The sequence below is a fragment of the Corvus hawaiiensis genome, chromosome 1, assembly GCF_020740725.1.
Source record: "Corvus hawaiiensis isolate bCorHaw1 chromosome 1, bCorHaw1.pri.cur, whole genome shotgun sequence".
NCBI classification, from domain to species: Eukaryota; Metazoa; Chordata; class Aves; order Passeriformes; family Corvidae; genus Corvus; species Corvus hawaiiensis.
The window spans coordinates 29,648,588-29,675,563 of NC_063213.1; the positions used below are offsets into that span (position 1 = coordinate 29,648,588).

Consider the following 26,976-nt stretch of genomic DNA (forward strand, 5'->3'; position numbering starts at 1 on the left):
GGGCTGTTTTTATTGACAGCTACTACTGTCTTGTCTTGTTGACCGTGGGACTAGGAAGAACACCGTTTACCTGTTCTGAGCGTTGTTGCTATTGATAATTTCGCTGAAATTGGAATCAATGTAGCTAATTGTTCAAAAAGCAGATTAGTTTAGAGGAAATATCTAAAATCCTGTTCAGACCACAAATGGTGTATTATTTCTGAAACAGATAGTCAAGGGATGAAACAATTACAGGCAACTTCTAAGAGTGAAGAGAGATTCTTTCTACTCTAGAATTTCCAACCAGCATTCAAGGTGCAGCGCTGCCACCCTGGTGTGTAATTTTCCAAATAAATTTGTCTAGAAGGGCAGGTAAGCTGTGTTGTCACTATTGCTTTGAAAAATTCTCTTGTATGCTCTTGCTTTCTCTCTTGCTTTCTTGTATGCTCTGAAAGATGAGTTTTAAAAACAAATTTCTTGGGCAATGAATAAGCTGCAGAGGATACCCATGTTGATCTGTACACACACATCTAGAGAAAGTACTGCAGATGCAGTTTCCCCAGGCAGGCAGGAGATGTACAGGAAGATTTTCCCATGTCTCCCTCCCAGGAGTTCCTAACAAGTGAATTAGTGCAGATTATGTAAGAATGTGAGTGTATGAAGTTATGAAGTGTTATGAAGTTTTTGTGTGAAGGCTCTGTTTGAACACACCTAACAGACACCAAGATTATTTACATGTTTGCATTTTAACACTTAAAATTAGTCTTAGTGCTTTTCTACAAAAAAGAACAAATGTACAATAACTATAATGTGAACCTACAGACAATATTTTTACTAATTTCCAGTATAGGCACTCAGAACACATTTTAGGGCAGCACCAGAAGTATGCTGTAAACTCCCCTCCACCTCTTCCACATGGGGAAAAAGACTGAAGGGGGATAGCAATGAGGGCAAAAATCGCTTGAATCTGGTATCATCTGGAAATTGGGCTTTTTTTTTTTTTTTTTTTTTTTTTTTTTATCTTAAAGGTCACAGAAAGTAGTGCTTCCTCTGAAAATATGGTAGTCAATCAGAAAATGTTATGAAGAGACCACTTAGATTCATTAAAACCAAGGAGGAATTTTCCTGGAAGAACCAGACTCGGTTGCAACCTACTGAGATTATCACTTGCTCCACAGCACCAGAAAGTGAAGAGCAGTTGAAATAAATTGGATACAACTTAAGAGCAAACCAATGCTAGCATTCCATATGGTTTAGTGAGAAGAGTCCAGCCAACATGACCATAAGATTATGAGTTTCTGAGACTTTATGCAGTGAGTAGGGAACATCTAGAGCCAGAGGACTTCCAAAGCAAACTTTTAGATTTGAAACAGAAACCGGCAGTTGCAAACCAAGTCTCTTGTTCAGAAAGTCTTAACTGCCCCATGTAAGGATCTCCTTCTACTCGTGTACTGGAAGCCAAGTGTTTCAATGTTAGGGGTCTGGGTTCACTTTTATTACGTTCAGAGCTCACATTATTAAGAGAGTTAACATGCTTTTTATGCCTCCTGCTTTAGAGTTTTTTTCCATTCACTAAGCCCAAGTTTTGGTTTTTTCAGGAGGCCTGGAAATACTGGCTTTTTCTAGTATGTTTCAGGATATGCTTCCCTGAGTTAGAACTATTGAGGTAATGATCTTCCATTATCCTAGATGAGATTTATGAGACTAACTCTGCACACAGTGAAGCATTCAATAGTAAGCAAGTTAAGAAAATTGGTGAGAAGAAATTATTGCCTTCCTAAAATTGTTTTTGTGGGTTTTGCCAAAGCAGTTCCCTAAGCCTTGAGATTGTACCACTCCAAAGAGAATAGTTTTTTATCTTCACTTTGGGATGCACAAATGGAAATCACAGTAGATTTTCTTGCAGACCAGCATTTGCTGACTGCATTGGAATAAGCTTGTGAGTAGTCGTAAAAAAAATATTAAATATGTTTAATAGCATGTCAGTAGTAGTAGGAAAAAATGCCATCACAAAACAATTGTAAATGGAAATGTTGTAAATTATTGTGTTGGATACCTAGGACCATCACTACTCAATTGGATTCCCTTTTTCTTAGCAATAGTTTGGGGACAGGAATTTGTGTTCTCACAGAGACATGGTCATCCCATAGAAGCTGACTTATCTCTCCAAAGCCTGAGTGTGCATTATTTGTGGTTTTAGATCAGACATGTTTCTGTCAGAAGCATTTTTCTACCTGAAGATGTGTTATTGCTAAAGTTGTTCTGGTAATTACCACAGAACTAAGCTGAAATGGTCAATCTTACTTGTGTTGTACAGTGAGCATCTGATGAACAACCAGCTGAGCCAGCTGGATACTAACCAAAAGGTGTGATGAGACTATTCAAGCTACTGACGTCTCTGCTAGGCAGAGTAGAATCAGCTGGGGCAGATTCATAAGTGTTTCTTGTCAAAAATTATTAGCAAAAGGCCTTACTCATGAACTTGTGTTGTGCACTGGCATGAATATTCATGGCTTGTCTATCTCATCACATAAACCAGATTACTTAGAAGTCATAGATCTATGGGAAATAAAAACTACAAAAAAAAAAAAGGCACTAACCTACTTTAAATAAAGTTAATATTCAGAGGGGCCTTCTGACATTTCTGCAGTTTTTACCACTGGTTACTGGAGCTCTGAGTGGTTGCTTCACTTCTGCCTGACACTTTTGCCATAGCTGTTGTAGATTTTTGCTACAACTGTCATATTAATATTAAAACCACGTTACTTAATGCCCAGCTGTATTGCAAACCTATACTTTCAAATGCTTTGCAGGGCTTTGTGGCATCTGCAGTGGAAAAGAAGCACTGCAGGTGCCAGGGACCAGCAACCACATTTTTCATTACATCAGAGATGGAAGAATCAAATTAGAGTAGCTGCTGTTTCAGCCTTCTTCCTAGGTAGAAGTCACTAATCAATCTTATGGGTCTTAGTAGTCCATGACGTGCCAAAACTAGACAATTTTTCAAGATTAGATTTTAATATTTTCAAATCACATAATCTTTTTTGAAAGTGTAACTAGAACAAAGATAATTTCTCTTGAAATTACTTCTGTTTCTCCCCTGTCCTTTTGTTTCCAGGCCTGGGAAATATCTGCTATTAACTCAGTTGCTAACACTTGGTTGAAATGTATTTTGAACTAATATTTTAAAACCAACATTGAGTCTCTTCCTATTCCCTTTTCAATAATACTTTTTGCTTCATATGGTCTCTAAGTAATTTCTTCACATTCATGAATGAGACCATATGTGGAGCAATTGTCAGTATTATCTATGTGCTTTTGAGCAAATAAAAAAAGTAAACCTAATTCCTAGCCCAGACCTGTGGATGTCTTGAGGTAGTCAGTTCTCTCAAATGGTCTGTCCTTTTGTCTCTGTAAAAAACTCTGGGGTTTATTTAATGTTTTATTTCTTTTAGGTAGGTATGGTTTTTAGATTTGGGGTTTTTTATTTGCTTGGGTTTTTTTAAAAAAAGGCAATAAAGGGATCTTTATTTTTCATTTATTTGCAACATATTCTTATGTCTGAGTGAATATCTGCCAAGTGACTGTAATAAAATAGATTTTGAAGAAAACTGGACTGTTCACATCTCTTATATATATTGCAAAGATTTTTCCATTATTAGGAAATCCTTAAAAGTTTTAATTTTTTGATCTTTTGCTTTTGTTGAATTTAGTGTTCACTGATTTTATGCACTGATGTTTTAATGCCAGATCTTTTTACAGATGGCTTTTCTTTTGGGATCCAATATTTTTTCATGGGCTAAAAAAATGCTACAAATGGAAGCTAGTTTTATATCTAAAAACTGAGATTAGTTTTGGTTCTTGAATTAATGATGGAAGCCTTTTACTTTGTGATAAATTTCCTGAAATATCCAGTCTGCATGTTTAGTGATATTTTACTCACTAAGTAGGTACTCAGTAGATTACATTATAGAGAAATTTCAGCTCTACTGAAATGTTTGAGTTTCAGCCTCAGCTTCTCTGAAACAGTTTTCTGAGTACTAGAAATTAGGAGACCTCACTGTAAGCAAGTGTGTTATTGCCTTGGTAAGGAACAGTGTCTGAATCCCACATGCTCTCTACATCTCTGCACAGTTCATGCAGAGGGAACCAAAAGCCTTGCTTTCACCTCTGAAATCCCTACATCCAAAGCAATGTATATGGTACAAATCCCCATCCTCGCATAGTCTGAATGTCCGGATTACTTTAAAGGGATGCCCAGCAGCTGCCTACATTCAAGGCCAGCAAGGGAGGGACAAGTCCCTATGCCTCCTGGGCAGAGAGACTTGTACTGCTCATGTTCTCTCCTTTAGACACTGGTGGTTGGACATTTTGGAGACTACTATCCCTCCTCAGGGAGCTGTAGGGTGCAGCAAGGTCACCCCTCGGCCTCCTCCTCTCCAAACCAGACAAGCCCAGTGCCCTCAGTCACTCCTCAGAGGACATTCCTGCCAGCCCCTTCCCCAGCTTTGGTGTCCTCCTATGAACACATTCAAGTATCCTAATGATCTTTTTAAATTATGGGGCCCATAACCTCACACAGTACTTAGGGAGAGGCCACATTGGTGCTAAATACAGCAGGACAATCACCTCTTTTGACCAGCTGGTGGTGCTGTGTTTGATGCACTCCAGGATGAGGTTTGCCCTGCTGGCTGCCAGGGCACACACTGCTGACTCCTGTTGAACCTCCTGTCAACCAGCTCCCCCAGAACCTTCTCTGCAGCCGCTCCCCTCCCAAGTCAGACTTGGGTCTGGTGTTGCTGTATCCCAGGTGTAGAACCCAACATTTGTTCTTGTTGAATTGCATGCCATGGATGATAACCCAATACTCCAATTTATCCAGATCCCCGTGCAAGGCCTCTTGTCCTCTGAAAGAGTCAACAGCACCTCCTAGTTTAGAATTTTCCACGGACTTGCTAACTGTGCATTCAACTTCTGCATCCAGATCACTGATGCAAACATTGAACAAACTGGCTCTAGAATTGCAGCCTGAGGAGCACCACTGTCACTGGTCACCAGCCAGATCTAGCCCCATTCACCGCAACACGTCGAGCCCTGCCCTTCAGCCATTTCTTCACCCAGCAGACCATGAACCTGGGGCTTGAGGGAGTTAGGGTTTTTCCTCCCCTTTTTTCTTTTACTTTTCCCCCTCTCAATCAGTAGAGAAGTCTCCTTTAGAGAAGTGGAATGAAACCTTTGACCCATTGAATTCATTGGAGAAATTGTGTGTCTACTTTTGGTTCCTTCTGCACCAAAATTTTGTGTGTATATGCATTTCAAATTGTTCTAATAGTATGGAAGAAATAAAGATGCGTAGTCATTTGCAGACCTGCATTTGGAAATCTGCAAGGAGATTGATTTCTGCAGCTCCTTAGGTGTAATGAAGTCAATAGCTTTCATGAAATCTCAGCATTTGGTTGTATTTCATCCTCTCTAGAGGGTAGTATTAGAAGTAAAGCAATGAGAATCATCTGCCACAGTGTACACTCAATATACATATGTACATATATATGTGTCTGATGGGCAAGAGGAACTTCATAGACCTTTTGAATGTCACTATTCTAATTAGATCTATGGATAGTTTAATGCTCTTCTGTTCTTGGAGAGTCCTATGGAATTCAGAGGACTGCCTTAACATTCAAGGGGGTATAATTTGTTTGTCTTCTTCAATGAAATAAACTTCCTATTTGTTGAATATGGCAAACCTATAAAATAAATAGCAAAGTGGTTAATAATTAGAGAAGGCACTTGAAGATCCCTAAGTAATTGATTGATAAATGAATTCCATCACCATTGAAAATTTCACTTTAGAATTACTTATTTTATTCCAGATACCATCTTTTTATATTATGATGGAGAAATCATTTAAAATTCTAAATAAAATTTAGTCAAATAGCTCAGTGTCCAGCAAAGCTGCATGAGGTGCATGTGTATTTACCAAGAGAAAAGATTATGCATATGTAAAGAAGAGTGATTGACAGAGGCCAAAGGGTAGGCCCATGCCAAGCAAGCTGGAATGCATAGATAAGCTGTAGTCGACTTTTGCAGGAATCAGCTTGACCATATGTGGAATTTGTCTGATCCAGTGCAGTATTCTCCATAACCCCAAAATACCAGACTGATGAATGCGAATAGAGATATTTCCTTGCAAGTTTGTCGTTGCTCTAGAAAGAGTTTTGCTGTTGTAATAGTTGGTTTCCATATATATTTGGTACCTCAGTAGGAGCCAGGACAGTCTAATACCTCTTTTTCCAGATAATGATACAACAAAACACTTAGCTATTCAATTTATTGAACTTGAACTACAAAGTTCAATTATGCACAATTGAATTTTTCAGCATCTCAGAAATGTTAATTTAAAATGTATCATTTCTACATGATACTATTAAATTTATCAATAGATGGTGTTATATTTCTCAGTGGTTTTGGAGTATATGGGATAGTATTTGCAAGCCTTTGATGAAAAAGAAAGTAATATTAGATCTATTAAAAAAGCATCTTCATTTTCACATATGCTACCCTCTTCTCCAACTTCTGTGGTGTTTTCTGTATGCTCTGATTTCTATATTGAGGCATAAAAAGAATATTCAGGAGCACTAGGTTTATGGAAATAAACATATTCCTGCATTTCTTCTCATGAGTCCTATGTTAGAAAGAACTTTCTGAAAGCAAGAATCTGTTGGATTTCTTCTAGCAGGAAGCCAGTGAGGCAGCTGGTGCAGCACTGGGCTTTCTTAGAGCGTTGTTTTTCTGCAGCACTGTCTTTGACCTGTATGACAGGGTACTACTTTCAGAGATGCGTACTGCAAGGATACTCGGAGTTTCTGAAAATGCTAATTTGTATTTCCTTAAAAGAAACATATGTGTAAAAGCACTCTGTCCCTTTGGGTGGAAATAGTGTCCCCTGCAATGGGTTATAGTGTTTTAATGGTGGTCCTGAGATGAGAGGGAAAGAGAGGGCATCCTTTGTCTACAGAGAAGTGAAAAACTTAACATTCGAGAATTTCCAGAAGTTGAAAGTTTCTTATTGGTCTAGCATGATATATATTCCCCATTCTTATAGTACTTTTAATTCCTCCATTAGAAGAGTTATACTAATGAACTTTACTACTCATAAGTGCAAGTGGGATATTTGTCTTTTCTCAGGACCAAGCTGTGTCTTTTACTGTAAACTAGCATAGAAAGTTATGATTTTTCTCTTCTATTCTTAAATTTAGATTAAGACAGAATGAGATCATAACATTCAGAAGAGGAAAATCTTTTAAACATACTTTATTAAATTTGCTGACTTTACTATGAAGTCTGCTTGGCTTTTTCCTTTCTTCTAATGTCACTCTGTGCCACATATCAAACCACAGGTGTACTAAAAACTTTCATAGAATACCTTTTAAAATAATGCATGGCATGATAGTTTAGTATAGAATTCAAGTCATACTTCATTTGAGAGATTACAAATAAAGACATTCAAAATTCTTCTGTCAGTCTCAACATAGCTTCATTCTACTATCCATCTTGTCCATCTAGTATCAATGTTTTTTGAATTTCCTAAAGAATTTTTAGCACAGTTGTCAAAAAAATACAGGAAACATGATTTTATACTAAACTATGTATAATGGTAGTTTTTGGTTTTTGATTAGGCAACGCTCAGGTTTATGTAGTAATTCAAATACAATTCAGAATAATGATGAAATAACTACAAACTACCAGGAACATGCACTAAAACTTGGAATTGTAAGTTCTCCAATCTGGAGGCACCTTTTGAAAGCAAAATAAAAAGTTTTTCAGGAGGTCGGCTAACATTCAGTTTATTGATGCAGTAATTAGAAAGGGTACTTCAGCACACTATATTCCTTTTCCCGTCTGTCTGCAGAGTGGATTAGCAGGATGTGAGAGAGGAGAGTGGAGTATATTGTTCTTTAGAGAACTAAGTTGGATCAGTGAAGAGTATGGTGAGGATTCAAGCATTTAGCTGATGGGGGAATGAAAGGTATGGGGAGTTTTTAGTGGTAGCACTTGAGACCTGCATTAGACCAATCCTCTTCCTGCCTCTCCATGAGAATAGAAAGTCAGCCAGAATAGCTCAGGAAATGGTTTCCTCACGGTCCAAGCTAACATACAGAAAGTTTTGAAGAGCCCTTTTCTTCAGGATATCCTTTGAAATATATTCTTTAAAACTGTGTTGCTTTTTTTCAGTGATTCTAGGAAGACCTGTTTGGGATTGTAGCTAAAGGATTGTGCTATGTTGCTTTGTAAAAGAAAAAAATCAGGCAGTAGTCGATTTTTTTTTCAAGCGCATATGCTCCTATTATGGGCTAGAATGAACTGAAGGACACTTTAAAGGAGACATTACTTGATCTTTCCATTTGTGTAATAATGGGTTATATATAATGCTGCTCCTCAGAAAGTAGAATCAGTTTTCGATTCTTCAGTTATTGAACTGTTAAAAAAGTTTCCAGCTCTTGCCCATATTCTGTTCACTGTGCTGAAAACAACCACACTGTTAATTCTTTTATGGCCTTTGTTCTTGACTTTAATGTTCCTTAATCTAAACTGAACTGCAATTGCCATCTGTTAGACCAGGCACTTAAATGATCCAAGTCCTCCTTCATATGGCTATACTGTATCTCATTACTTATTGTTCCTTTCAATATAGGATTATTTTTAAACTCATGCTTCTAATAGCACCCATAGGAGGTAATTTTTGACATTAGGGCCAAAATCAGATTTAAGCTTTTTCCCCCAGGCGCTGTTTTTCAGCATAACAATATCTGTTGTTACAGTCTTTTTTCTTTGAAGGCACAAGTGATCTCTATTTTGTTTTTCAAGGTACTCTTGTCATTAGCTTTTCACACACAACTGTGTTGAATTGTTCAAAATCACCTCTAGAAATCCAGAGAAGTCATCCTCTTCTTGACTCTTGACTAATTTCCCTTCAAGTTTCTACAAGTTGAATTGGAACAGCCATTTCATTATCACTTCTCTGGAAACTTTTGGTCCCCTGAAAACTGTATTTTGGTCACTAATTTCCACTCTATTTTGTAAAGTATCTGAATTTATCTATTATATATAGATTTAAATTATTAGAAAATTATCATTCAGTATCACTGTAAATTCACAAATAAATAAAGTTCTCCCTTTCCTGAATTGTAATGAAAGCGACTATGTAAATACAAGGGAAGTGTATTGCTTCACAAGACACCATCGTAAGTAAAAAAGAACACAATAGTTCATAGTTAAATTTGAAAATTCATTATTATCTTGATCAAGAAATAATGAAAGGAAGGAATGAAAGGAGTAGGCATAGAAAATAAGTGCAGGAATGGCTCAATTACATTTTGGGATTGATCCTATTCCCCACCTCAATAGATTAAGAAACTGACTGACTTTGCTTTCTACAGAATTCAGTTCATAAGAATACTTCATTTACTCTTTTTATTTTTCCTGAATATTGGATTTTTTTGGTCTAAACCCCATTTTCTACATTAGCAAGATGACAGCAGTTCATATCACCAGAGTAACTGTACTGCAAAATTGACATTTGCAAATCTCAGGAAAGATTTTCAAAACACTCATTAACTTCAAACGAATGTATATTTTTCATTTTTATAAATTCAACTGTAGCTCCTTTGAAGTCCATAGCAGAATTAGTTTTAAATTGCTCTATATAGTTTTAAGCTTTTATATATAAACACACATAGAAAGAAATATAATAGGATGGAGAAGAGGATATTGCCTATTGTCATATTTTTTCTACATCAATTGTATACATCAGGTCTTGCATCTATAACATCGTTGCAAAAGGGGCTTAGTTTATTCACGTTGCTAATGACTGTAGCGTTACCATCCCACACAATTCAACAATACCAACTAGGGTCTTTTCAGAAAATAAAATTGGAGACCTCATAATATGAGATGATTATGATTGTAATTTTTGCCCTCCCTAGAAGGCAGTCCACTTTTAAATGGGTAATCTTGTCTAGTTTCTTGAGTGATTTGTAGAGCATGCTGCAGTAATCTAAAGAAGGGACAAAAACACTGATGATGGTAAAAATCGTGATGTCTAATAAAGAACTACTTCCAGGTTTTATGTGCCCAGGTATTCTCAAAATCATCTTCTCTGAGATTTCAACCAGGAACCAAGGTGTTCTCATACATCAGCCAGATTTTAGGTCAGGAAACTGCATCCAACAAAAAAAAAAAACCACACCACATATCTATTGAGAGAGAGAGGGAGAGTGAGCAGATGATCTTTCCTGAGAAATAAAACTGTTTTCTGATTTCTCTAAAATACCTAATAAAATGATATCTTAAGAATATAAGTCCATTCATGCAAAAAAAAAAAAAAAAAAAAAAAAAAAAAGGTGAAACTCTAATAGCAATCAATATAACTGTAGGTTAAAGTAAAAGGGGGGAAATGTATCCATAACTGTCCAATACAAACATTATTTTCTGAAGTTTCTTTTTCAAACTTATTACTGGATAATTATCATTACAAAATATTACTTAATTTATTTGTCAAAAGCACGTTTTCTTGCTTAACTGAGCACCAAGCAAATGAGTGAGGAAAGTTCAGTACTAAAAGAAACTGAGTATCTGCAAAATAGTCAATAGCATAATGATGAATACAATCATACCATCATGAAATATGTTGAATATGAAGTGGGAAAAATCACTTATGTTAATATTTTATTTGATCACTTAAATAGCTGGTGATCAAGGAAATTCTAAATTTCATTTCTCTTTTATTAATGAAACATTACTAATATTTATTTATTATTTTATTAGCCAACTACTTCACTTTTTATCGGTCAAAGGACTAATGGGTGGCAGGACTGTAGGTCAGTCACTGCAACTGAAAGTTATTTTCAGCAAAATGTATTATGCCAACTTACTGTCATTTTAAGGAAACAGGTGGTCATTTCCTTTTTTAAAAAACAATTTTATTCTTAAATTAAGGAATCTAATCTTACTGTAATATCAATCTGGTAGAGAGGAACTGTTTCAGCAAAGAGTAATGTGCAGACTAAATTACAGGGAACCTATTTTCTCTATAATTGCATCAAATGTATTAGCAGTTTGGATCTAATTAGATTGTTCTTAGTAAAAACCATTATGAATTCTATTAAGAATCTATGGTTACTGGTTTTAGGCATTCTATTCAAAGAAAGTTATATTTCTTCTTCACTGCTAAAAACAAAATAATGGTGGAAGAACCACATTTTTTTTCCTGTGCAACTGCAACATGCTGTGCAACATTAAAAAAAGCTCTAAGAAATGCATTTGAATGAAGAAGTGGTCATCTTGGAGGCCCTTATTTTCCTGAAGTGTTAGCAATTAGCTGGTGTTGGTACTCTATCCTCCAGTGGGAAAGCTAGAAATAGCCTAGTAAATCCAGTTATGAGCTCATATACTTCCGTGTGTAGGGAAAGTGTACTTTGGTGGTGCGTAAGTCATATACACAGCTGTGACTGACAAACTGTATAAACTCTTGTGGTTAGCAATAGCCATATTCTGTTCTTCAGACAACTACTAGTGTATTAGGGGAATACTCATTCCAGTATTGTGGTGGTGGTAATTGCCAGGAGTATGTATCAAATTACTGTTAACTAGGACAGATTTTTCACTTCTGTGTACCTTAAATGGGACTTCTGTGTACTATTGATGGAAAAAAAGGGATAGCTTTACTTTGAGGTTTTGATATATTAACTATGACTACCATATTTTGCTCTCAGCTACATGGGAGTAATGACATAAATGGTGAGGATACAGGTATTTGAGATAGTGTGAACTATCAGCATTACCTTTTCTGTAAGGGAATTTGGCAGCAAGTAGGTTACTGATTCAATCTCTCTCAAGAATGGACTCAACGAGCAAGGAGTTCCTGAGCAACTGAAAATATAAGTGAACATATTGGCCTTATCTTCAAGCTATAAATGTCTAGTTGATTTCCACAGGAAGTATAAACACATTAACAAATTTTTAAGACTAAAAGTCAAAAAGCAGTTTATAATCAGCATTCAGTAGATAAGGCTGAGATTTCTGCCTGGCATCTACCTCTTTTAAGTATTTCCAGACATCTTGAAGCCAGCCCCAGATATATAACTATTTGTGGTTCAGGAGTCTGCTTTTGGTGGGGAGGGGAGATGGATTTTTGTCTGTGACCATATTACACTGTTAATGTGTTTTCCCAGCCAAGGAAAGGCCCTACCATTCCATACAGTTTTGGTCCTTGTGTCATGGCAGTGCTTTACAGTTAAATCAGTGAGAAGAGCGTGAAATCCCTTACCCAGAGAAGGAGCTTCCTACCTGTACACCAGCCACAGATTTTCCTCCACACTCTCTCTGTGCCTGACCTCCAGGCACAGATGGCTCAGCTTCCCGAGTTTGGACAAGACAGCTTGCTGAATGTGTTTATAGGTCATTTGAGCCAGACTATCAACAAATTAGTTGCAAGTGAAATAAGACCTAGGTTTATTTTCAGTATCTGACCAGGTGTATCCTAATCAATCTCCCATCATCTTTTAGACAGCAGGAAGAGATTGAGTTGCTTTTCTGTAAATGATTATTGACTTTATGCTCATATATATGTATATTGAGAAAAAGATATATTACAAGCTGCAACAAGTTCTTATCTATTAGGAGTACTTGCATTTTGACAGAAAGGTCCTGAAGTTGTTCAGAGGATGCATTTGACTGACAAGAGCATGTTTATCTTCTTTAATTCAGTGTGCCACTGTAAAGTTTAAACTTCCTAATTTTGATGCCTTAGGTTTTAACTTTTATATTTTTCAAATCCTGTACTACTTAGTATGTAACTCTGAAACTTAATATAGCCTGTTAGCTACTGTTCTCTCATGCTGGTTAGACATAACAAACCCTCTCTGAGCCTGAACTCAAGGACACCTTGTTGTCCCAGGCCCCAAAATATGTAAACTAAGGCCTCTGACAGGGGGAGCAAACTTGGGGTAATTACATCTTTGCTTGAAAATATAATTGGAGAATTAACTCTGATATGCAAATGGACCAAACTTATAAAAGTGTGAAAAACCCGTGACCCAGTGTCCATCTTGGGTGGAACCCCTCAGAAGTTTTTGACTCCCAAGGTGTACTTTTGAAGGCCATTCAAATAAATACCCACTTTATTCTTTTAATCCTGTGTAGCCTGTTTTCACGTAGCCACTTCAAGGCATCATTTGGAGGGGAAGTGACTGGATATTGGCTAGAATCTGCTATCCATAAGAAAAATCCTTCTCAAACATAATGCCTAACACAATTTCTATTGCTATTCACATTCCTGTACCTTCTTAGTGGCTAGTCTAGGAGTCTTTGCTTGGTGAAAAATCCAATAAGAGATTCTAACTGTCCTAGTACATTCATTCCTTACTGACACTTTTGGGTTCTTACATGTACCGGATTTTCTGCCAAAAATGAGAGGTTTCTGTCAGTGAATGTATAAACTACCTCAATCCTTTCTTGAAAATGAATCTGCAGTAAAATTCCTTCCCAGGCTCTTAATGAAACTGGTTATTCTCTATATAACTTGAAAGGTGACAATTACAATTTTTTTATTGGTGCTTGGGAGTGGGATTCCTTTCTCCTGATTTTTCAATTTTTTTTCTCAATGCAAGAATACTGCTGTGTTTTATAAAGACTGTTTTATTGGACTAAGGATATGAATATTAAAATAATAACCATCTTGCATTACCTGTTGAATTTCATCTCATTTGGCTAGTGATGTGCACAACCTGTGGAGGATGTGTCTGCTTTGCTTACCTTATCTCTGAACTTTTGATTAGAAAGACTTAACACCATATCAGTTGCAAACACATGGGTCCACACGATTCCGTATAATCCAAAATAGCCTGATACTATGCAGTAAAAATTAAGACTGGAAAATAAGGCAGAGTACAGAATTCTGGAGATAAGGATAATCGTAACGAGGAGAGCTATCTTTACTCTGGGTCGCACCAAAACTCATCAGTGTATGTGAGCTCATTTCTGTGAACTTGGTGAAGAAGTATTGAAGCACTTTTGAGTAGGTGTCAGTTTGGCAAAGTGTTTCCATGTAAGTAAAATATTGAAGTGCAGGCCACAAGTTTTAGAATGACGGAGATTTGCATTAACAGGCAAGAGATCTACATAAAACTGAAAACATACTACATTTTATGGGTTTTATCACTGTAAGGCACATCTGTCAGGTGAATTAGTATACTCTGAAACTGCCAGGTGATCTCCCTGGAGAGTCTGTTTTTGTGATAAATACAGCAAAGTTAGCAGTATGGTGTGTTTTGTTTCTGCATCTCTGAAGGACAGCTGTGGTCAGTGGTGTTGCATGACAGGAACAGCTGTGGCAAAGGCCTGACTGACTCATTTGGGAAACTGGGCTTTTGTGCAAGCCAGGTGAAGGCACCAGAGTAGATTCTTACCAATGTTTTTTAAGGTTCTGCATTTTTTACTCCAAGACAGATTTATTTGACTTTGCCCTCAGCAGTAGAAATACATAAGGCAGAAAATTTAAAAGAAAAACAGAAAAACAATTTAAAATGTGGAAGAACCATACATGAAAAATACTACTGACAAAATCTGATGCACTTCTAGGAAGTTTTGTGGTGATGTGTTTCAAGTTTGTCTATAGGGAAAAGAGAATTTTCTGAGGTTTATTTACAGAGGATAATTGACCTATTTAAGTCTTTGTCTATGTGAGATGGACAATATGAGTAGTATGCACCAGCTGAGGTAGTGGATTTTTAGAATGGTACCTAGTCAACTTCAATTTTAAAATTCTTCACACCTAAGTGATGGAATAGTATTCTTTCAGGAAGACAGTATCAATAATATTGACTGAGTCTTCATAGTTTTCATTCTGAAACCCTATGCCTTACTCAGATAATATCTTTTTCATTTAGGTTCAGTAGAATGTCCCTGTAAGAAAAATTAATGGTTGGTCTATAACAGGAAAGTTTCTGTGCCTCATCTTTGTTTCCTTTCTAAACTACCTTCCAACTTCAACAAATATTTCTATAAGAAGAGTGTGGAGTGTATTGTTTCATTATTATGATCTCTCATCTTAAATCTCCTCTGGTAACTACTGACAAATGGTTCACAGTAACATTTCTAGTGACTTGCTGCTCACTAGTTTAAAGCAATATAATGCATACAGACATTGTTGTGGGCTGGATATCACACACTTTTTGCATGACCCTGCAAAAAAAGTCTGTTGGAGGTGTTGAGATTTGGCCAATATTGCTGTATTTCTTATCAAAAAATTGAGGTTGTACTTCCTTCTTCCTTGTGCCTTTTCACAAATAAACAGAAGCTTTTGTATTTCCCTTCTACTTCAATTAGTTCTTACGTTGCTATCTATACAGTAACCAGAATCAGTAAGGTCATTTGGTGCTGCTGCTTTAAAATATGTAAGTCTCAATAAGCAGTAATTTTGTTTTACCCAAGAACATAACTTGGGTAAAAAATGTGGAAATGTTTTCAGTATTAATTTCTAAGTGAGGTAATCACGTGAGAATCTGGTGCATCCTCGCTGTTACTTTACTGCTATTTACTGAAGCATGGTTCAATTTACTAGGCACCGTGATTGTTCTTCACATAAAGGCTTTGAATTTTTAGGGCATCAGGCTTGTGTCCTTCTGATAAAAGTTAATCCTTATTAGACCCATATGTAACTATAGGGATCAGTTGTTTAAGACTTCTAACATGGTATTTTTGGTATCTTTTCATAAAGGTGATCAGTTTCTTCCCTTCAGCTCACAGTTGTTGGAACTATGCTGTCACATGATGGCTTTTCATGTTCAGTGCCCTCCTTCCCCACTACCACCTCAACAAATACCTTGCATAAAATTTTTACTTTTTGTCAAAGGCCTAAATTTATTCTAGTTCAGTTCCACTGTCTGCCTCTTACCCGTTCTTGTCTTGTCTTTCTTCCCCTCTCTTTCAGAGGATAAAGTATGGACAACTGTGTACCATGATCTGCAAATGCAGACTTCTGTGGGAGGCAACAGCGTGGAGAAGTTATCTGTGCTGCAGCTCAACTACAGTGCAACAATGGATCAGATTTCTGCCATTACCAGTAGTGCTGAATACTGTGAGCAGTTTATCTCCTATTCTTGTAAGATGTCCCGGCTGCTGAATACACCAGGTAGGCTGAGAATGGGATAGCCATTAAATACAGTGTTAAGAAACTTTATCTCAACAATTTAACAGGTATTGCTGTTAGATAAGTCCATTCATTGAAAGTACTTTTTTGTTCTCCTTTGCTAAAGTTGGCAAAGAGAATGAAAATGCAGAAGACATTTTCTTAGGAAAATTTGCCTGCTTGCTTACTACTACAGTGATTTTTATTGCACCACGTTTGTGTGTTCTTCTCTCAGATCTGTTGCTCCTTATAGCAGGTGGCATTTGGTAAACACAGTAGCTTTTAAAGTTTAATCAATAGAGGCATTGAAAAATTGCTTTGAACTTTATCCTGTTTTTCTGGTTGTCAGTTTTCACATGCTACAGTCAGCAAGGGCACTGGCTGAATGAATGTTGGAATTTTTCCACTAACACTTTTGATACAGTTTCTTAAATGCAGAGTATTTGTGGGTAATCAGATGCCTTATACATTGTAGAGAATGGCATGGTCAGTAACGCAATTGTGTGAGAAATTATATGCTATTACCTACAAGCAGATCCATTTTAAGATCCTTCTTTTGCTGTGTAGTTTTACTGGAAGAGAAGAGACCCTTTCTGTATGTGCCTCCTCAACAATTACCTGTAAACGACAAAGACAAAAGAATTAGTTGTTCCAGAATTAGCACACAAAGAAGGAATTTTGTTTTAAAAGCTCTATTAACATCCAACAAGTACTTTATATGTGCCCTAATTGTGTATGATAGATTTTGATATTAAATAAATCTTAATGGTACTTAAGGAAGACTGGTTTATACATGGAAACATATTTTCGTGATTGTGAACTGAGTTCATTGTGATAAGAGCAACTCAGATGCATTTCAAATTAGTTTAATGGCTGCATGCTTACAGTATTATACTTTAGGTTGCTTTTCCTCATAAAATTTTTTTGTATGTTTTCTTATGGTGCTATAGATAAGGATTCATTTGGAACGCATGTGCATCTTATTCCTATTTCCATAAGCATTCCATTAGTTAATAGACACTGCAATGCTTGTTACTCCTCTCCATCCTCCCTGCTGTTTTTTAACTAATTCTAATGCATGGTTTGTCTCTGTTGCTGTTATTTTGCTTAATTTAGAGTAGCACAGTGACTCTGCAATGTGGAAAATGATTTGTTCCTTCCTGGGCCTTAATATATAGGATCCCAAATCATGTTCATAACTAGAAGTGTTCTGATTGGATTCTGATGATGGATACAAGCTCCTTGCTTGCATATGCTTCAGAAAATTGTATATGAATGTAGCTTTGGCAGGTGTTTAGAAGGCAAATTTATTTGGTAATAGAGCTGGAGATACTGTGCTTAGAAAGTTCACAGTTTGCAAAGAATACCATGTTAGATTCTTCTTCTTGATATGTACAAGACTATTATTTCAGGACCTATTTGTACTTGTTAGTGTATGTTTATATTATAATAAAATAAATATATACTGTAATTGCAGGTGTTTGCCCTAGCTTCTAGATTTAAAGGACAATTAAGCAGCACACAAAATACTAACTTGCTGATTGTTTTTTCTAAGAAGCAAGCAGTTCCAGATATTTGCCTGAATGTTCTTAGAAAATTTTGAGCATACTTTGCAAGTATCTCCTTCTTCATGTTTTCACCTTTTACATAGAAAAATAATTTCTCTTAGAAATTTTTGTAAGCCCTTTTTTTGGTCTGGAAAGTGAGTTTCCACAGATGTTCTATAATGTAGGGGTGGTTTTCCTTTTAAGTGAGAGAAAGAAGCAACAATGGTTATTTTAACCTAGACAGTAACAAAAAATCACTCTGCAGTGTTTGCACAACACCTGTAAGGGTTTGTACACATAGAACCACAGTGATTTGTGTGTTAGTGGGAAAGAGGCCGATCCATTTTCTTTCTGTGTGTTCTTGGCTTCAGTGTATGGTTTCTAAACTAAGGAACTAATTTTTCATACCTTTCTCTGTTTTGGAGGATTGCCATATTTGCTGAATATATTATGCCACCCTATTCATCTCACAGCACAGCTCAAAGCACTCTTGTGGCATCTTTTACCACTTTGTATATAAATCATTACAGAATGGTTCCCACACAAAGAAATGAAAAAAAAAAAAAAAAAAAAGAGGTTTTGTATTCCTCAGGAAGTGAGCACCTGGTGGTATTGCAGCCAGTAGTAAAACCTCCATTAGCTTCACAGGATCAGGACAGCATTTGTGGCCTTGACCTTAGGTACTTTTCTAGGCTGGGACTTTTTCTCATACCCCTTTCAGATATTTAAATAACCACTTAGGATAGAAAGGTCCTTTTGTTTTAAAGTGCATCAAAGAGAACTGAGAACACACAGAAGATAGTTAAGCAATTCAACTTTTTTGCTTTTTTTTGTCTCTTGGGAATCCTGTCTCTTTACAACATTGTTCCTTCTCAGGAAGAAATCACTCAGTTAACATATTTTAAAAAATCAGGACTCAAGTTGTTTATTGATCTATTAATGACATGTAGTTAACTAGCGAATAGTGGAATATAGCTTTTGCTGCTTATAGTTGTGAGTTTCCTGACAAGGCAGAGATAGATACAATTCCACTGATTCTGCTGCTAATAGCTTAAATAATGCTTTTGGTATGAAACAGAAACTACATCAAAATTCTGTGTTTGAGGAAAGCCTTCACATTAACAAACCTGTTTTGTTGTGGGGGGTTTTTTTTGGCTGCAGGCATAGCACTCAAAGAATTCTCATTGTCATGTGATTTCAGAGGGATATATGAAACTTTGTACAAACTAAGCATTCTCATTCTTCTGTTATGAGTTGTAGACTTTAAGAGTTTATTGCTTCATATTCATGTCTTTTTTTTTTTAATAATGGGCTTTCATCCAAGCAAAATAACGTGTACATCCCAGCAAACAGTTTAAAATCATTGCTGACAATAGGGATTGGGAGTGATTTTACAGATAATAATGCCCCTGACTTCTACTTAGTCTGAGGGAAGATAGCAATAAGAAGTTTCATTTAAATTAAGTCATAAGTGACTTCTGAAAACATACTTGAAAAATAAAAAGCTCAAAAGGCTATAGGATAATTCACATTTGAAGATACTGCAGAAGGTCATCTAGTTCAATTTCCTGCTCAAACCTGAATGAACAGTCCTTGTCTAGTAATCAGCAAAGACTATCTGGAAATGCAATTTTCTGTCTTTACTGTTTTGGCTTTGGGGGTTTTTTTTAGTTTGTTTTGAACTTGCAGCCCAATATTTTATAAATTATGTTTAAACCTAGGTGTCTGTTTCAAAGGCTTAACTAAAGATTATTTGAAAAACAAAATTAGTCAAGATAGTTTGGTGACTTTCTTAGGAAAGTGCAAAACCAGACACCTTTGCTGAAAATACACCATGTTATCACAAGAAACAGTAAAACTATGGGTACACTGTAAATCTCTGAGGAAACTGTTTTCAAGCAGGGATCTTGCAGTGGTTGCAGTTGTCTCACAGCCTTTATGGTCCTGACTTTGATACAGATTTGCTCAGATTGTAGAATTTTTTTTAAATCAGTGTGAGATTGATGTTTCTTATTGTCTATTTAGATATGGAGTTTTTTATGATAGTAATTACTTTTTGAATATGCAGTTATCATCATGATAGAGGCTTATTCTTGGCAATTCAAGTAACTATGGCAGTTAATGAATGAAATAGTAAACCCATATTATTATTATGGGTTTTATTATTATTATTATTATTGATCATAATTGCAGCATAATAACAATGTACATATGTATGCAAATTTGAAAAAAAAAACCAACAGATTTTTGGGTTTGTTTTTCTCTTTTACAATTACATTTCTCATATCCTCTTTTCTGCTTGTTTCCTTGGAAACTTCCATTTTGAGAGAATAATAATATGTTTAGTACTGCGGACACGCAGAAAGTTGTCTGTTTTCTGGGTTCTCAGTGCCCATATGCTTTCCAGTTGATATGGGAGATGATAGGACACTTGCCTTTTTTGCAAACAGGAACTTGGAGACAGAAGAAAGTTTTTTTGTGCCTGCCGGTTAACAAGCAGGAAAGAGGCAATGCAATGTATAGTATCAATTTTCCTTATAGGAAGAAGCTTCCCTTTGCTGTAAGAAACAATATTATCACAGAGAACAGTGATACAATATACTCATGGAATGCAAAATGTTAGTTAATAAAATTGTACATCTTCATCCACTCTTTTCATGAGATTTCCTAATAATACCCACTCATGACTTTCTTGGTATGAAATTTTCCATGGGCCACTGATCTTTGCCTAGAAAATGGGAGGGAACAGCATGCTGTTTCTGCCATTCTTCCTTTTACCATGGGAAGGGAGAAGGGCTGCTGCATTCACAGTACCTGTGTCTGTCATTTCCCAGAGCTATAGGAACTGCAACAAATAATCAGAGAGTGGGAGCTAAAAGCATAGATACAGACAACAGAGCAAGATCTGTTGGTGTTGTGTTCCAATTTTTATTCCTATTCACTGTGCCTGGAGGCAGCATATGAAAAACATATAGCAGAGTTACTGCAATACATGAATTACTGTTTCAGACCTGTTTGTCTCGGGAGGAAATGAGACAACAGCTTCATGAATTAAGGAGCTAAACAGGTGAAATAGAAAACTTAATTTGATGTTTGGTTGTTTCAGTTGCAATAAAGCAATCATAACACCAGTAGGAAGTAAGATTTTTGCATACACCGAGATAAAAACAAAGTTTAAAATTGCAATATGCTATTTTTCCTCAGTAGCCGTCCAAATCAGAACCTAATGAACTTATGAACTTTCCCATCGCTACCCATTAACTGATCTAGAGTGCTAGTTGCAGATATAATTCCTGCTTAACAAGAGTTTTTGAAAAGGAGTCTGAAGGTGGAATGGGATTTCTGCAGTACTACAGTGATGAATGGAAGTCTCTCCAAAACTTGTTCAGGCTTCATTATTCTATTTTCAATGTTCTTCCGGAAAACATGCCCCTCCTCAGCTGTCATGTATCTTGCCCAGCCTTAATAATATTGACTGACTGCTTCTTCTTAATGTTCTAAAAGAGCTGATTTCAACTTCTAGTGAGTTTTAAAGCACAAGGATAGCAAGAATAATAACCTTACTCCATTCTGATCTACATGCTCATGTCCTAGAAGTGGAAACCATTAGCTTTTGGGGATTCCTTTGGTCATCGTTATGTTGCCAAATAACGGAAGCAGAAAATAATTTGTCCGTTAATGTTTCTCGTGAAATACACATCAGTCTCTTAGGTAAATGCTAGACAGATAAATGGTTATCTTGAGCTCATTTTTTCCAGCCAGTTGTTAATATTCCATTCTCTCGTCTTTGTTTTGCTCTGCACCTTTGCTTGTCTCTTTCCAATTTCTTCAAGTTTTTTTGATACTGTAACAACCGAGTCTCCTAATTTCACTTAATCTTCATCATTCTTTTAGCTGGTGAACTATTTCTGCTAATTTTCCAAGTTTTCATTGCTGTTGTGTAGGAATTAGTCTTAATCCAGTATGACTAAAGTGGAAAAGGATACATGTTGCTTTGGTGTTTGTTAGAAATAGTAGTAGCTGATAAGAGCTTTGTTAATAAAAGAAATCCTCTATGGAAATAGTAACTGCAGTGCAGTGAGCTCTATTTCTTTTGCTATGCCTTTTTAAGGAAAAGTGATGCATATGAGTTTTAACTTTGCAGTTCTAGCAGAATGTTCTAAACCAATTGTTTCTCATACCATCTCTCTATGTGAATGTGAGCTGCCTATTACGGGAAAAGATTCACTATTTTTATTTCTTAAAATAAAGTTAGAGCAAGGCAATAATTTCCCCATTTATTGTATCATGTTTTATAAAAGCTGTTTAAAACCATTCATGGTTAATGTTTTCACAGAAATAATCACAGCCATTGCTTCTTCACAAACCCAGGTCGTTCTGGGGAAAAGTTATCTTTCCTGGTGAATGACCAAAACAGATTAGTTTATTAATTTCTCGGACAAAATGAATCTGGGTGGTGTATCATTGCGTGTCTTGTCATTACTTTCTCCTAACCCATATCCTAAATGCATTTGCATTACCCTGAGTATATTTTTCCTAAGCAAATATGCAGTAAAAATATCCAGTGTTTCTTTCTTCACTACCATTCCTGAGATGAATGTGTCAGAAAGAACTGTATGAATAATCCAGCTATAATTTAACACAGTTAAAATGGCATTTTCCAGTGCATAAAACAGAGCTCCATTCCCTATTGTGTTATGATCTTCTCTTGGTCTTTTCTTCATTAATTGCCCTGTGTTTTGCCTCGTAAGTTGACCAGGGTTCAACTATTATTGAAACATTGCCTGCCCTGTTTTCATCGATGAGGTAGTACTGTTTGATTTCTTGAGGCTGGGACTTTTACCCTTTATCTGGAGGTTAGAGTTAGGTTTTCCTACATTCTAACCTGACAGCCTGGGGCATTGAGCTATAATTTGTGTATTTGGAAAGTTTTCTATTTCTCAGGACCCTCTTTAAACAGTCATCAGTTAATGCTGGAACTGCTTTGTAAGAATTGTTTTTTGTTGTTAGTAAAGTTGCCAGATCCCACCCCTGATACTGTACAGGCTTTTCCTAGTGAGTTCAAATAAACCTCTGGAACACAGAAGAATGCATATGAACAGAATATGCAGCATGGATATGGTGTGATTATTAATATATGTGTGACTATTTGAGGTATGAACTGCCCCAGATACATCTTATTCCAGGAGTATGTTGGAGTATTTTTTTTACTGTACTTTTTTGTGTATTCATGTTTGATGTTATTTATCAAATCAGACTATTAAAATGTTTTTCAGGATTGTCTCTGAAATAGAGTGCCTGAAATATTTTCCCCTTTTCACCTTGTGAATGCATTTTCTCTACTTTCCCATGTTTTCTTTGTAATGTAACCCATTCTTTCCATGCATCCCCTCCAACAATTTCAGACTCCGTCTGAATATATTTTTGAATGATAAAAAAAATTTAATATTGCCTGGGTGTTTATGAGGACAGAGTTAGGGTTTACTAAAGGTTAAGGGGAGCATGCAAAAAGTACAACCTGTTACAAAATCAGGTCCCCATAGCATCGTCATTATAATTTGAGGGAGGAGAGTGCATTAACTCGAACTTTTGTGTCCGTATGTGCCTGTGGCACATGCCATAGATACCTGCAGATTTCTTTGTGGAGGTCTGAATCCATATAGGTGTTAATATAGAAGGAGATGACCTCCAGGTAGCGATCACTTCTTTTTAGAAGGAATAATTTCAACAATATCCTTTCCTGATACATCTTTTGAAATATTTTGTTATGTGAGATTACTCAATGTGAGAAGACAAAAAAGCTTAATTATCCTCTGGTTTTCCATAAGATAGACACTTTACTGAAAAGACATATGAACAGTAAATTCTGTTTTCAAGAAATTTGTGTTGCCAGCAAAAATGATTCATGATCACTTCCTAAGGTTCTTAGGATAAGGAATGGTAAAAATACTTCGTTTGATTTATAGGATTTATTGATTTACAAAAAATCAATAACCATGTTTTCTGGAAAAGTGCATCTACAGATTTTCCAAAAAAGATGAGAAGATGCTTACCATTTCTACTGTTGGAAATTAAGCTTTGAATCTGGGCATTTGTTGTCCAGTGCAAGGATAAAGATGAAGCTGCTAACAAGATGCAAAAGATTGAAATGTAGTTCAGCTTTTCAGAAGCAGCAGCTAAAGATTTGGAAGCAGTTATCAATTTAGCTGCTGAACTATAATCAGTTTCAGAAAGCAGCAGCAAGTTAGTGCATTCTGCTGTCTCGGTTACCACAGAAAGGACCTACTTAACTCATTTCCATTGGAAGTGTACCCAATACTGCTTTGCAGAAATTGCTGGAATGTTTTGGTAGTCAACATGGACCCCATAAAGCAAATATATGCTCCACAACTAAGAGTGGGGTTTCACCTGCAGCCTTTTAAGATCCTGTGCATTGACACGACAGCAACGATGATGTTTTGTTTAAACTACAGATGTGCAATTAGATACATGTTGCTTACAGGATAGATCTTACCAATTCATAAATTCAAGATGTATTTAAGATCTGTCAGGCTGTTTTTAAAATGATGTAGCACTTGTGTAGATTCATGGCTATAATGAGTTTATTGTATCAAGATTAAATTGCATTCACAAAAATATTTGTATTTTGGAACATTATGTATCATTTAACAGAATCTTTTCTCCCATCACCTTAAGAATTAGTAATCTGCTTTCTGCTAGCATTGGCCCATCTCAAAATTGCTTTTAACATTTTTTCTCTTTTCACTACCCATTCCTCTTTGATATTTTCTTCTGTCTCTACCTCTGATATTTGTAACATGATCTGATTTCATATATTCTTTTGTAAAATCTTAATAGTATTTACAGTAATGTTACTGTCGAATGACACAGGAGTAAGAGATCAAGGCTTCTTTTCTTTTTAATCATCTCTTCCCTATGGCATGGAGTGTGTTTTTATCATTTGGGGGCTTTTTACAAAGCACTGTGTCAAGTAGCAAGAATGTTTGGAAGAGATACTGAACCAATTTCATTTTTGGAAACCTGAAATTGCAAACAGGACAAAAAAAAATTGTCAGACATAAAATTCATCTGTAATGATGCTCTGTGTCCCGATGCCAATTTTTTCACCCACAGATGTAAAAAAACCAAAATCTCCAAATGTTAGGGATTTTTGGTTTGTTTGGATTTTGTTTTGTTTGTTTAAAATTTTTTGAGCAAAGTGTCTTGGAATGTAGCAGTACTGAGGAATTGAGAGGATTTCTGGCCACAGCTTAGTGCTCAATGCAGATCAACATTTACCATACTAAGCAGCGAGCAAACTACTCTCACTGAGCCAAAACATCTTGACCCTTGCTCTGGTTAATACTGGACCTTGATTTGTGGCCTGATGGCAAACTCTATTGTTCACAATCAAGTTCTAGTACAAGAAATCTGTAACACCAGGAAGATTTTGTGAACGCAGAAATAGTTAAAAAAGGATAATGAGTGGTAACTGAATCTGCCAAATGCCATATTATAATTTTCTTCTAATAAAATTCAGGTTTTACCCACAGAACCTCTTCCTAACATACACTTGGCTCATTTTCAAGGTGGAGCAACTGAATATACCCCTATATTTCAATGAAAAGTACATAGGTAGTTGAGCCAGGTTTGCATGCAGCATCCCAATGTCAATGTCTACTTTGGACTCACATGCACGTTTTGCATTGTACAGTAGGATCTGGACAAAAGAAAGGTAATCCAGTTGCCCATTATGTCAAATCACTTGGCATCCTCTGTGGGCTGTGTTTTGTATCCTGTATGGATTCCAGTGAGCACAAGAAAAATAATCACCAGATCCAATGTTTATAGTATTACTGTTGACAAGATTTAACTTTATTCAAGTGTATTATAGTGCAACTATATGAACAAATGCTCAGAGAAAGAGAAAAAATTTTGATTGTTTTTTTGAAAATCATGCTATCTTCAGTAATCCTTTCATTAATACCTATTCATCAAGAATTCACTGTCTATATTTTAAGAACAAACACACAAAAAAATTCCTCTCATTTCAGTGTATTAAAGGATCATTTTTCTCTGTCTCTCAAACTTTGTAATCCTTGTTAGGAGTTATGGCTGAGGGATGATAATAGAATAGCTTCTCATCTTTGTCAATGGCTGAAAAATAGAAATGTTTTCTTGCTGAAAAAATCATGAATCAATAAGTTGAGCAGGATTAAAACAAATTTTAAAATTATTTCTCTCCTACTTCAGGATATTCGTTGAGATTTCTCTCAGATTAATTACACTGCAACACTTATGAAGCAACATGCACCTTCCTGAAATCCTATCTCCTGTATTAAGACTGATTATTAACAACATTTCAATAGAGTAGGGTGGTGAGCATCTTCTTACTGCTATTTTGTTCTCAGTGCCTCTGTATTTCATAAGTAAAGTTAGTGGCATCTTCAAGTTCTCATTTGTCATGTTTATAAGTCTCCCTGCTCTCTTGTTAAATTTAAAAAGTGTTTTGATTCACAAAATAATTTGATTTCAAATAAAAGGAATTCTCAAATATCAGGCATATGGCACTAGGTTTGAACTCAGGGAGAGTAACACTGAGGGCAGGGAACATTTGCATTGCTTCTCAGAGCCTTGTTCTCCAAATATAGCCTGGATATGCCTTGAGTAACCTGAATACCCCTTTTCCTGTCTGTCTGGATATCCTTCCAAGGCAAATGGATGGGCATTGGTAGAGAGGGAGGCATAACAGTTATTATAGATTCCCTGATAGGAATTAGAGAAGGACCAAAGTGTCAAAGCACTCCAGAAAGTACCCTTCCTTTGCAGTCAGGGCTCCTGGGACTTGCATGCCCTGCAATGAGTACTGGGGGAGGACAGCAGGAGCTCTTCGCTCTATTCAGCACTGCTGAAGGGTAGAACAAGCCCTCTCTAAAGCCACAGAAGATTTCTTTGCATTTTTGCAACAGGTTTGGCAGATAGAAAATGGCAGACATGAGTGCATTCTCTCTCTCATATGCACGTAGCTTAACATGATTCTTGGAGGAAGAATATATTTCACTTTGCAGAAGTTTTTATTAAATCCCTTGCAATCCGGCAAACTAAAGGAATAGCATGTTGCAAGTCACAGAACATCTTGAGACTGTATTCCTGACAGTCCTATCCAAGACAGCAAGTAATAGCTTGCTTAGATCTGTATCAAAGAGCAAAATCTGTAATTAATAAGTTTCATGAATACAGTTGAAGGGGAGTTACAGCAAGCAA

General features: G+C 36.2%; 1 protein-coding gene across 1 annotated transcript in view; it reads left to right on the forward strand.

Moving 5' to 3' along the window:
* The window catches only part of CNTNAP2 (contactin associated protein 2), a 1,047,411-nt gene that overhangs the window by 724,679 nt on the left and 295,756 nt on the right, over positions 1-26,976 (forward strand). The window contains exon 13 of the mRNA XM_048297819.1: positions 15,968-16,168. Coding sequence (XP_048153776.1) covers positions 15,968-16,168 — 201 coding nt within the window. The remainder of the gene's footprint in view (positions 1-15,967; positions 16,169-26,976) is intronic.